Here is a 12547-nt window from a genome sequence, read left to right as displayed (position 1 = left end):
ATATGAGGTTCAAGTTGGGGTTTGAAGATAAATAGCTCATGATATTCCTCTGGTCAAGAGGTTCAAACACATCATCAATCAACATCCTTAGCACTATAACAACTTTCACATCTTCAACTTCAACCACCATTTCACCATCACAATGGTCGCTGTCACTGCTATCCAAGATGAAGCCGGTGCCGTCGGTACCAAGATCCATCTCTACTACAACCTAGAGAGCAAGAACGTCGGCTTCCAGTTCCGCAACGAGCAGGACAACAACGACATCAAGCTCAACACCTTTGACCCTGATTCCAACGCCCATGACGGCTTCGTCGTCTACCAATCTCACCTAGCCAGCACCAAGCACTACAATAAGGAGCTTGTCTTTGGCGTCACTGAGAAGAAGGACGCTGATAAGAAGAAGTCCTGCCAGTGCGGCCAGCCTGCTAACTCCCAGAACTGCGACTGCCCTAAGGATGCCGATGCTGTTGACATTTCTCTGATCAGCCCGGTGTACAAGGTTGTTACGAGCGCTTACAGCGACAACTACAAGATTGCTGCGTGCTCGTCTAATGTCAACACCTGGATCTACTATCTCAAGTATGTACCTCGTCTAAAACCAATTGATATAAATTGCTTACTGCAGTATAGGAAGAACCCCAAGGCGAGCAATGCTCTCAGCATCTATGAAGCCGTCATCGGACCAACTCACGACAAGGCCTTCAGCACTAACACCATCCTTCCTGGCTCAGCCCTAGCAGCCTACTGGGATGCCGGTACTAAGAAACAAAACATCATTTACCAGGGTGTAGAGGGCAACAAGCTCAGGCAGTACGTCGTCGGCGGCTCTGGTAAGACTTCTCTGCCTCCCGTCCCATCACTGTATACTAATCCGTACTTCATCTAGACGGCCCCATCGACGCTGCAAAGGGTGTCAAAGCCAAGAGCACCCTCGCTGTAGCTGTCACTGAGGCCAAGGCCTTCCTCTACTTCGTTGACGCAGACAACAACACCATCAGCAGGGTCACCAAGAAGGTTGGAGGGACTAAGTGGGGGCATGAGCAGACTGTTACCGACGCTGACAAGATCAAACCTGACAGCCAGCTCTCTGTCACTGTGGCTGCTGGAGCTAATCATCTCTTCTATGAGGCTGACACGGAGGACAAGAAGGAGCTCACTCATGTCATTGACTCTTGGGAGGAGGAAGATGACGACTGAGGTGGTTTGGTGATGGATTGGTTACTTGTGTTTCGGACACACATTCATTAAGTTCTATCTCAGTGGCGGTGGGGTTGCTTTATATTACTTCATGTTCTGTAACGAGGAACAAATGCCACTCCCTTACTACCGTCATAACCTGCTAGTGCTGATCTGCAAACCTCTGTGAAAACTTTCGTTCTCGTTACCCATGAATGAATTAATGGAGTTGTTATTAGGCCCTGATCCAATCGACCCATAACCTAGGGTGCCCTGCCCTGCACAATTTAATATCTCCCCCCCTCTGGGGGCAAGAAAACAGCGAACCCTAATATGTGGTGTCAAAATAAGCCAGCAAAAGTTATCCTAAGCTTAGGCTATATTACCTAAGTCTCTTTACCATTTAAGATCGAAGTCCTGTGTGTTCCTTCTTCCCCTGGCTCCTAAAATAGGTTGAGGAGACTCTTCGGTACAATTAAGCGTGGAGTTTGAGAATAGAATCTTCAGACAACTGTGACAAGCTTGACAGGCCGAACGAGGCTTCCGCCCCAATGCAAAAAGGTAAACAACAGATATGTTTTTTTTTGAAACAAATAGTAATAACTAGATACCGAAGAGCGTGTTTAAGAAGAGACCTAAACTATTTACCTTGCTTCTGTATTCGCAACACCGCATATATTACTTGTCGCACGCGTTTCTAGACTGGCTTGTCCGGTTTGTCCTTCAGCAAAGGCTGCCTAAGCTGCAAAAATCCCTCAATAACCGTATACGGACCTTTCTCAAACCCTGGCGTGAGTGGGTTCCCCTTTACCTCAATGCCAAAAGCATTATAAAGCGGAAGTCCACTTCCGCCCTTATCATCCACAAACGGCTGCAGCCAACTCCACTCCCCTTCATCAAGAGCTGGCAGCGCTGCATTCCGCGCGGGCCTCTTCTTCACCGTCTCAGTAGTCAATGGATTCTTTTCGTCATAATCCCCTACATCTTGAGTGAGTGTAAGAGGACCCGCGTGGAAGAACGCTGTCATGTTTTGCATGGCATCCTGCCAAGTCCACGAGGGAAGCTGAAGACTACGTGGTGGCAGGATGGAGGAGTAGCCGTGGATGGGAGTGAAGGGATCAAAGATGGCACCGAAGATTTGAAGCTCCTTTATCCGCATGTCGGCGTAGGCCTCGGGCTCCACAGGCTTGGTGTCATGGAATTGCTCGATCCAGTAGGGGTTGAACTTGGGGTAGTTAGTCTTTGAAATGGGTGTCAAGTTCTCTGCCTTGGATCCTTCAGAGAAGTAAGTCTTGACTTTATCCAGCAGCAACTCGTCTCCTCTGTTATTGGCTGGATCCGGGTCCTTGTTCGCATCAAAGTACCCGACGAGGCCATCATACTCCCTAAAGAAGTCACCAAGCTTCAACTGAAACTTGTAGGCGTTTTTGTCATCATCATCTTTTGAGATCAGGTGCATCAGCGGTTCCTTGGTGCTGTTACTCGTTCTAGTGCTTTGATTCGCCAAAGGCGCACCCTCGAGCTCCAGAGACCAACCCATGTTGGCTAAAGCCATAGGTCTACCGACGATGGAGCTAAGAAACTCAGCGTAGGCACTGGGTGCGGGAGCCATGTTGTCCACAGCCATGGATAGCATGTCCCAAAACCCACGAGCATATTTAGGATCGCTACCCATGCGAGTGATGAGAGCATCAAGTTGGGCAGTGTTTGCAATTGGTGGGAGAGCGTCATCTGGCTTGAACGGCAACCATTTTGGATCCTCTATGACACCACCAGGACCTCCAAAGCGTATCTCGCGATAGAACACGCCGTTTGGGAGGAACAGCTGAATGCCTTGATCTGCATAGTTCAAGACTACCCAGCCCCATATGGGATTTTCCCATTCCGTTGCAGGTCTCCAGTAGGGTTTAGACTTGGCAACATCTTGGTCGCCAGCGTAGACCACAAATGACGCGTTGAGACGAGAGTTCTGATTGATCTGAGGAGGAAGCTGGATGAACTCACACTTCAACCCGTTGTTCTTCATCACAGTGTTTGCGACCGTGGTTTTATCCTCGAGAACGACAGGCTGAGGCTCATAATAGTCGCTGATACAAGGAAATAATGGCTTGGGGCCATCCTTCCTGGGCTTGGGATCAATGGCAACGAGGGCTTGACCAAACTTGTCAATGACGTTGAACTTGGTAAACCTGAATTTCTTTCAATTAACACGATGAGGTAAGGATATTGAGGACGTGATAAATACCTGAATTGACCATGTGTAGCAGGCTTGAATGGGCAAAAGTCGGCGATACTAAAGTCCGACATAGAGGCATAAGGCGTAAGTGCAGAATTGTTCTGTATCTTCTCAATAGTGTCGGCTGAAAACCCAGCCAAAGGGTACGTGGCAGCCGCAACTGCGGAACTGAGTTGTTGTCCGTCCTTGACGAACTTGTTTTCAGGCTTGATGTGCGTTCCTTGAGAAAGGGTAAGTAGACCCTCCGTCAATCCAGCAAGTGGAGCCGAAAGGAACGACAGTCGATTGATGTTGTCAATCAGTCTAGTCTGCTTCTCTAGCGGGATAGACTCTTTGAGAATCTGAGGAGGGGTATCCGCGAAGAGCTGTCTGACTTTGGCGTTCAGTGAGAAGCTGGGCTGGGGTAAGATGAGTACACGGCCTGATAAGACGCGTACATCATCGATGGGCTTTGGTTCGCCAAACTTCATTTTCTTCCAGAGAGGCGTCCCATCGTCAGCAGGTACACCGTATCGTGTCTTCTTGCTATCGGACACTCTGGACGCTTGTTGGTCCAACTGCCAGAACTCAAAGGGGACGTGGGTGTATTCGATCTCCCACTCTGCGTAGAGGGGAAACCATGGCTGCCGATCCCCCCAGCGATCTCGCCACAAAGTGTTGTCGCTGTTAGGTGACAGCTTGTCATGGAACTGAGGGTACCTTTGGCCTGCTGGAAGATCCCCAGCTTGCTCCTGGCTACTGGGTAACAGCGCGTAAAACTCAGAGCAGAGCTGGCGGGCATTCTTCAATGCTGGTTGTTCTGGAAACTTGGAAGCGATAAGAGAAGCCAGGTCAGACAATGCTGAAGGAATGGAAGTTGATGCAGACACTATCTGCGGAGGAATCCGGACATTGACGCTGTCGTTGAAGTCGATAGGCCAACCAGAATCAACGCCGCCAAGCAGCACAGTAGGATCTCGGGCGCGGTAAAAGAAAGGCTCAGTTCCGTTCTTGATGCCTTGAAGAGGCCCTCCTTCTGCCTGGCCTTCTTTCTTCATCAACTTAATCTTGGCATCAAGAATCTCCATACGCGTGTTGAGGTCATCAAGCCTATCAGATATTGCCTTGACGTTGGCCTGATACCGACGATTCACATCATCTTCAGTCTTGTTGGTGACGTCTGTGACATACTTCCACCACAGGGAGAACATGTCCCAGCGATACTGCTCTGCTCCCTTACGACATGCATCAAGAAGAGACTGATGCTCGTTCAAGGTGCGCAGAGCGTCAATCGACCCTGGTTCAGGCTTCATCGGCTGTCCTTGCTCCTCTTCACCGGCGATAAAGTAGTGAATACCGCCCTTAGAACGATTGAAGCTCCAATTGTAAGAGATATCTTTAGCTTCTCGCTGACCTTCGACACCGTCATCTCTGGCATGTAAAAGAGAGTCGATGAGGAGAATGTCTTCTTCGAGTTGCTTGATGATCTGATTCTGTTCTTTGTCACTTCTGGAGGAGCAGTACGTAATGAGGGCATCAATAGGGGTTGTTCCGACAGACAAAGCTGGGAGCTCATTGCTTCTCAGTGTCTTGCTGAATGCATCTGCAGGAACAGTGGCGGGCTTGTTCTCGTGATCCCAGTGGACATCATACAACGCTCCATGAAGGCAAATTCGTGCAGGGTCTTCAGATTCTAGCCATGATTTGGTGACACCTTCAATCCCACTTTCTTGGAGAGCCATGAAGATACCTTGAAGCCTCTGCTGGCGGGTGAATTTATCTCGCCAAAGAGGATCTTTCAATTCATCTCGATGCCAACCGAGAAGGTAGTAGCTAGCACTGGCCTTTTGCAAGAACTGTGGCTTTGATGATGAACCATCATTGTACTGAAAGTTGTCGAGCGTACTGAAGACGTTGGAGTTGTGAAGCTGGAAGTCTGCAAAGAGCTGATTGCTGCTTCGAAGGAGACTGATGTCTACACGATGAGCAGACTCGCACTCGGACCAATCCTCAAGAGGGGTCTTGCGGCCGATGAAGACTTCGGCTTGTTGCTCGATATTGGTGTCATCGCCAGATTTGACACCAAGAATGAACGGTGAGACATCGACTTGGAGGTCATAGTCAGGTGGGATGCACTCCAGCGCCCATTGGTAATCACTCTCAATGACCCAAGCCTGATACTCCTTGAAGTAGGGCTTTGCCTCAGCAGGACTAATACTGTCCAGGTCCAACTTCCGAACAATTATCCATCGTGTCGGCGGTTCTAGAAACTCAGGAGATTTGGTTGGCTCTGCCCTTGGATCTGACATGGGTTCACCCCGTGCCAACCCACGTCGGAGACGCTCTTCCTGTCTACGTTTCTCTGGGACAGAATCGGCAGAGGCTACTCCAGACCGATAGGTCTGGGGAAGGATCCAGTGGAGGTAGACTCCATGCCGGTCTCTGCGAGGCGCGGGAGGTCGAGCACCCAGGTCAGTTAGACGAGGGTTCGCCTCTGCCGGGGCTGAGCAGTGGAGGTCTGCGTGGTTTAGAACATCGCTTTGGATGAGGAAATTGTCAAGACGCAGAAAAGTGTAGTTTGGTTGAGTGATGGGCACTATTCGTGCGTTATGGTCGTCCTGGGCATCGGTATTGCACACTGATGGGTTTAGGACGAAAGCTTGAAGTTGCAGAGGCACGAGCAAAGGGTCTGAATCTCTCTCCATAATGGCAACAAAACTATTCAAAGTAGTTTGAGTGTTGAAGTTTGTTCATGAAAATCTCAAGGAATTGCTGTGAGTGCGGATTGATAACTATCCATCATTCCTGGTCGAGTCCCATTCACCCATTCAATTTCAATCGGTGATCCAAAAGTGCCCCCAAGCCAGTCGGTGGGCTAAGTTCAGGCCTACAGCTGAGATTATGCACGTCTTAGTGACTGTCACAGTGAGTGTGTTGGGGGGTTTGCATAACATACCCCGCTGTCGATCCCACAGCATCCATGTAATCGACCTCGTCACCACGGTACGGCCCGGTACAAGAGCCTGCGACATTCCAGATTCGGATATGCGTGCGTTTTTGTAGCTACTGTCGCAATGTGACGAGCTGCAGCGAGCAATAGTCTCTCTGAAACAGGAAATTGATAACGCCTGAAGCAAGCTGAAAGTGCCCTTGGCTTCCCGGAACGTCAGAGGTCTAATTGAGCGAGACGTGTTGGCCTACCATTATGCAACCTCCAAGCATGGCACGACGCGGCTAGGTCAGGTAGTGATGTGATAGCCAATATAAGCGTGCTATTTTTGAGTCGTCATTATTTCACATGAAGCTGTGCTCATCGACCCTCTGCACATAATGGAATCGGACAAAGAGAGAGATGATTATCATGGTGTCAGCTAGCCACTCGCTGAGTGAGTTGACTTATGCCATTGCCGTCCGAGGGTAGCCGCTGAGAAACCCGCACTGAAAGCAGTAAGTAATGTCCCTCTGAATTTACGGGTATCTCGCTGGTCCCCAGCTTTTGGCGACCTCGACATCTCGCTCACTCTCCCAGTTCATAGCAGTTCTATGAACTGGCTCTGATCAGCACCCCAAGTTATCGTTCCTCGTATCAGACACTGTTCCTACACTACCTGAAGCCAAGGGAAGCTTCAATATGGGTTCCCGCATACAAGACCTCATCTCCCGACAGGGTATTCCACGAGCTGGCGACCCGTCCAAATCTCTGTGGAAGCCTGTCTTCGCTACCGGAGGCTTCATAGTAGACGGGAAGTATAAGTTCTATGGATCCAAAGCCCCGGACCCTGGCGGCGATGATGCTCAGGTTCTGGACGAAGGATCCAACGTTGATAATTTTGTCAATCAGTTGTCTGGTAATTGCATCATACTCAAGACAGTTCCATCTGGCTCGGACGCTATAGATATCCAGCTTGACGCTAGCGATGGGTTGGCAACCTGGATGGGTCACCTTGATAGCCAAGGTCTTTTCAACCTGACCCTGAAGCCAAATCCTGAACCCGCCAAGGGGCCATGGGTCATCGATGCCTTCAGCTTCCAGTATAAATCACCATGGGACATCACTTTCAGCTCCAAAGAGAAAGCTTTGAAGTTCTCCTTCCCACCTCCCGCTGAAACCTTCGAATCAGCACCTGGTCTGGACCCAAATGCTCCACGAATCCCAGCACCCGGTCTGGAACCAGACGGCAAAACACTCTACTTAGGACTCGATCCCGATAGAACCAAAGAAGACTTGCATTCCACCGTCAAGGAGCTCTTTGACTTCTCGGAATCTTCCAGGACGCCTCCTGCTCTCATTGCAGACTGGAAGACTACCCTTGTAGTACAAGGTGTGTCTGCAGCTGGGAAACGGAATGGTCTTTGGATCCGCCCTTCAAGGTCTTTGCAGACATCTATTCGTCTTCAGTTCAGTCTCGATTCCACCGACGTTGAAACTTTCAACAAAGCAATTACATCGACTCTGAAAGGATTCACGTTCGACAGCCTTGATGTTATCTGCAAGAAAGCAGTTGTTTTAGCTGACACCGATGATGGCAATCAACCCGTGGCTCAGGGCAGCGTCATATTTCAAGCCAAATGCACCATCAAGCCAGAAGGAAAATCCGACGTACCAGTAATCGCTGCTATCAATTTCTACCATGGAAGCTACAACATCACCGTCCAGCTCAACACCAAAGACGCCTTTGGGGGCATCTTAAAGTGGCTGATGGGTTTGGTTCCAGATCTGGACTTGAACTTCATCAGTGAGTTTCTTGGTGATAAGGACATGTTTGAGCAAAGCGGGATATACCCTCGACAAATCAAGATTGGGCTTAGCTGTGATGACAAGGGACGCAATACCAAGTTGAAGAGCTTCTCATTTGAGATTGAGGTTGCGGCAAAGTTCGGTACTGAAAAGACAGGCGCGGGAAAGCCTGCTACGCCTACTTTTCTCGTATCCTATGCTTGGATGGCTGATGGGCCGAAATGGGGAAGTATCAAGGGAGAACTCTGGAACTGTGAGTAGCTTTTCATGTTGACAAGAGCCTTCGCTTATTGACTCACACAGGGTACGATGATTCGGTCATTCGTGACATGCAGCCAGAGTATGAGACCACCACGGATCTCTACCCGTTAACAGACACCCCCGCAAAGACACTCAATCTCATCAAGATGATTCCAGGCGCCGACATTGAAAATGTTCCCAGCACTGTTCCAACTCAGATCAGCAGAGCCTACGTCACGCTTAGTCGCAGTGGCGTGCGACTAGGTGGTACGATCGAATCACACGCGTTTGAGTCCGATAATTCACCATCAGTTCCACAGCTTGACCTTGGACTCCTCAGTATTGACGCTGGCTTCACCTGGGAGGGCAAAAAGGATTTCACTCTTACAATCGCTTTCCTAGCGCGACTTCAACCAGCGCCGACGTCTGTACATAAGGAGACTGCACTTTTGAAAGGTGGGATCGATTACAGCAGTGGAACAGGAAAATGGGAGCTCAAAGCCTCACTTAACTCACTTTATGCCTCGTCTTTATATGAGCTATTCTGCAAGCCCACGGGCGCGTCCAAAGACACGTCGACTGCTGATCATGTCATGCCGTTGATCGAGTCCATTCAGGTCAAGAGCCTTGATCTCGCCTATCACTATGAGTCCGTCAAGGACGGTGAAGATAAGGGCAAGTCTGTTGGGTCCGCTTTTGAACTCGAGGGTATTCTCTTGGCAGCTGGCCTTGAACTTGATCTCAAGTTTCACCATTTCCCATCAGGATCCTTCACATTCATAGCGGACTTGAAGTCAGCCGAAGAGAATGCGAGTGTTTCGGACGTTATTAAGGGAATTCTAGGCGACGATAGTCTGGAATTGCCCGGCTTTCTCGACAACATGGCGTTTGGCAACGAGAAGGATAGCGCTATCCATATCGAGGTCTTGGAGAAGGTGCTCAAAGACGAACCAAAAGAGACCCCCGATGAAAAAGCCTTCGAGGTGCAAGCTGCGGGCGCCAAAAAGAAAGGCTCTTTCCAGTTCATCGCAACGTTGACACTGGGCAACATAAAGTTCTCCTTTGTTCAACTCCACCAGTTGGATTGGGAATCAAAGGTTCCCTCGAAACGCTTCTTCAAAGCCTCTCTTACATCTGTTCCCACCATTGAAATCCCTTTGGTGGGAAATCTCACGCAGCCTTTTGAAGAGATGTACTTTATGTGGATCCAAGATAATACGAACAAGAATCCTAAGCGAGAGCCTGGTCTTACTCGCCTGGACATCAAGAGTCTCGAAGATTCTATGTCGTTGACAACTAAGGACAAGTTCAAGGAGAAGGATGACAGTGATCTCTTGATGAGCGCTGGGTCTCACTTTGGTGTCATTATCAAAGATTCGGAAGGCAAGTCTGTTTGCATACTGGATTATGACTTTAAGAAGAAGGCGGATGCTCCTGAGAAGCAGTCGACCTTTGCACTCATGGCAGTGGAAGAGGAGGAGAGTGAAGAAGAGAAGCCACCAAAGGCAGATTCTGACGGAGGTAGTGCATCGGCGCCGTTCAAGAAGAAGGCCGGGCCACTGTCCATCAACAATATGTCGCTCAAATACACAGATCAAATCCTCCGTATTGGCTTCGACGCAACATTTGAGCTTGGCCCAATTGGCTTTTCTCTCCTAGGCTTCACTATCAATCTCAAACTCACGTCCCTCGACCTGTCCAAGATAGAGATCCCCAAGTTCAGCCTAGAAGGCTTCGCAGTAGCTTTCGAGAAACCCCCTCTCACGATTGCTGGTATCGTTCGACATGGAAACATACCAGGGCTGAACTACTATGCTGGCGGTCTCATCGTCGGGTGGGTTCCGTACCAACTCCAAGCAGCTGGTTTCTACGGTGAAGCCAAACCTCAAAATCGGGATTCTTTCGTGTCGGTGTTTGTGTTTGCTAGACTGGATGGACCACTTGTAACGCTGGAGTTTGCCGAAATCTCTGGTGTCACCGGTGGTTTCGGGTATAACTCAGAGATCCGTGTACCCAAGGTTGCGGAGATAACTGAGTTTCCCTTCATTGATCAGTCCCAACTCAGCGGAACTGCAGGTGACGCACTCAAGACTCTCGAGAAGCTTACGGATCCCCGGTCTGAAGCTGGAGGGTGGTTCACGCCGAGAGATGATACGTACTGGGCAGCTGCAGGCATGAAGATCGATGCCTTCCAGATGATCTCCCTCGACGCTGTTGTGGTCGTCATGTTTGGCCAATCGGTCAAACTTGGTATATACGCCGTTGCTCTAGTTGATATTCCCAACGCTAAATCCCCTGTCAAATTTGCTCACGTTGAGCTTGGCCTTGGTGTTACGGTTGACTTTGGCTACGGAACCATGAAAGTGGAAGGCCAACTGTCGCCCAAGTCGTTCATTCTGGATCCCAATTGCCATCTCACTGGAGGTTTTGCCTTATACTATTGGTTTGACGCTACGCACGCAGACAAGTCTCTCGTCGGAAACTTCGTCTTTACTTTGGGTGGTTATCATCAAGCCTTCAGAATCCCAGACGGTTGGCCAAATCCACCGCGTTTAGGCATCAGTTGGTCTCTCGGAAGCCATCTTAGCCTCTCTGGTGAAGCTTACTTCGCGATAACGCCCAAAGTCTGCATGGGTGGTGGAAGACTGCACGCAGCTTTTAGCGCTGGCCCTATTGAAGCTTGGTTCGACGCCTTTGCCAATTTTCTCATCAACTATAAGCCCTTCTATTTCACATCTAATGCAGGCATCTGCGTTGGTGTTCGCTTCAACATTGACGTCTTGTTCATTCACACTCATATCTCGGTTGAGATTGGGGCGGACTTGTCTATGTGGGGACCGCCGCTTGCTGGGCGTGTGCATGTCGACATCAAGGTGGCCAAGTTTGATATCAACTTTGGCGGGAATAAGGGCGATAATAAGGCGGCTGATATCAAGGAATTCTACCACCTGGTTCTCCAGGCTAGTAGCCAACCAGCAGAGAGCCGGACAGCAGAAGAGAAACCCGCACTGGTTGCCGAAGACGAAGGGGATATTTTGCCGGGAGATCCCAATCAAGGACATACGTTCCTCGCCACTTCAGGACTTCTGAACAATAGTTCTTCTCCTGATCGAAAACAGAATGCTGATTGGACCGTTCGAGGAGGATCTTTCTCGTTCGTCGTTGGATGTAAGATAGCAGTGCAAGATGTCAAGCAAGTTGACGAGAACAACAATGTAGTCAATTCAGTCTCGTCGAAAGGTCCTCCCATCTACGCCCGGCCAATGCACCTCAGAGAAGCTATGACCAAGTCAGAGATGAAGATCGAGATCGTTCAAGATGGTGTCGCCCGTGCGAAATGGGACATGACACAAGAGTACAAACAGGTGCCAACGGGTCTTTGGGCCAAGTGTAGGTGCAACGCCATTTCGTAGTGATATTTTGCTAACAAGATGAAACAGATGATGAGAGTCAAGATCCAACCAAGAGCAGTCAGGGTAATAACATCGATGATCTGCTCGACAATAATTCCGGTAGCTTAAAGCTTATGATGGGAGTCCTCATGCAAGGCCCACCAGCTATCATGTCTGAGGATACTCTCAAGGCCTTCAACATCCTTGCGCAAGGTGAGAGAGTCCTCAAAGCAAAGAAGCCGTTTCCAGAGACGGAATTACCCGAGGATGCCTGGGACCCCAGTAAGCCCAAGGATGGTGCCGAACAGTGGAAGGATGTGCACAACAACTGGTCGTCACCAGAGTGGAGCGGCAACACTGATGGAGGCAGTGAAGTCCAGCAGACTTTTGTCGATTCTTGGTTTGAGATCTTTGGGTGGGGAAAGGCATTGTCAGGATTGGGCAAGCTGCCTAAGCTTTTGGGAGAGAGGTTCGATGATTTGTACGTCGAGGCCCCACTGATCACCGTCTAATTTAGTATGCTTTTATGTTCAATTGGGGTATGATTTTGTCACAATGTCGAAACAGGAAGATGAGATCAGACAGAGGCTAAACACAGTCATTACCATATCAATAACATTTTATCTGTCCAAGTCTCACAAGACAGACCATTGAGGATTTTGCCGACGCGAGTTCACTAGCAAGGATGTCCCAAAACGGTTTTGTCCCTGATGAGATCATAAGCTAATGGCCTAGGGTACCATGATAACCGGAGCCTTTGCGCCGGAGCTATCGGACCGGGCC

At 49.5% G+C, this 12547-nt stretch overlaps 3 protein-coding genes; 2 read left to right on the top strand and 1 right to left on the bottom strand.

Annotated features, from left to right (window-relative positions):
- Positions 1 to 142: 142 nt before the first annotated feature.
- FFUJ_11948 (uncharacterized protein) lies at positions 143 to 1200 on the top strand (the record flags this gene model as incomplete). XM_023570904.1 has 3 exons in its annotated part: positions 143 to 582; positions 634 to 833; positions 890 to 1200. 3 exons carry the CDS (start codon positions 143 to 145, stop codon positions 1198 to 1200), a joined length of 951 nt encoding a protein of 316 aa, XP_023437948.1.
- A 676-nt stretch (positions 1201 to 1876) lies between these two features.
- FFUJ_11947 (uncharacterized protein) lies at positions 1877 to 6099 on the bottom strand (the record flags this gene model as incomplete). XM_023570903.1 has 2 exons in its annotated part: positions 1877 to 3368; positions 3425 to 6099. 2 exons carry the CDS (start codon positions 6097 to 6099, stop codon positions 1877 to 1879), a joined length of 4167 nt encoding a protein of 1388 aa, XP_023437947.1.
- A 926-nt stretch (positions 6100 to 7025) lies between these two features.
- On the top strand, positions 7026 to 12276 carry FFUJ_11946 (uncharacterized protein; the record flags this gene model as incomplete). XM_023570902.1 has 3 exons in its annotated part: positions 7026 to 8385; positions 8436 to 11762; positions 11813 to 12276. The coding sequence occupies 3 exons, from the start codon at positions 7026 to 7028 to the stop codon at positions 12274 to 12276; spliced, it is 5151 nt and encodes a 1716-aa protein (XP_023437946.1).
- Between the last annotated feature and the right edge of the window lie 271 nt (positions 12277 to 12547).

Source organism: Fusarium fujikuroi, chromosome FFUJ_chr11, assembly GCF_900079805.1.
Source record: "Fusarium fujikuroi IMI 58289 draft genome, chromosome FFUJ_chr11".
NCBI lineage: Eukaryota > Fungi > Ascomycota > Sordariomycetes > Hypocreales > Nectriaceae > Fusarium > Fusarium fujikuroi.
The sequence above is the reverse complement of the archived record's forward strand: the minus strand, read 5'-3'. Positions and strand labels throughout refer to the sequence as shown.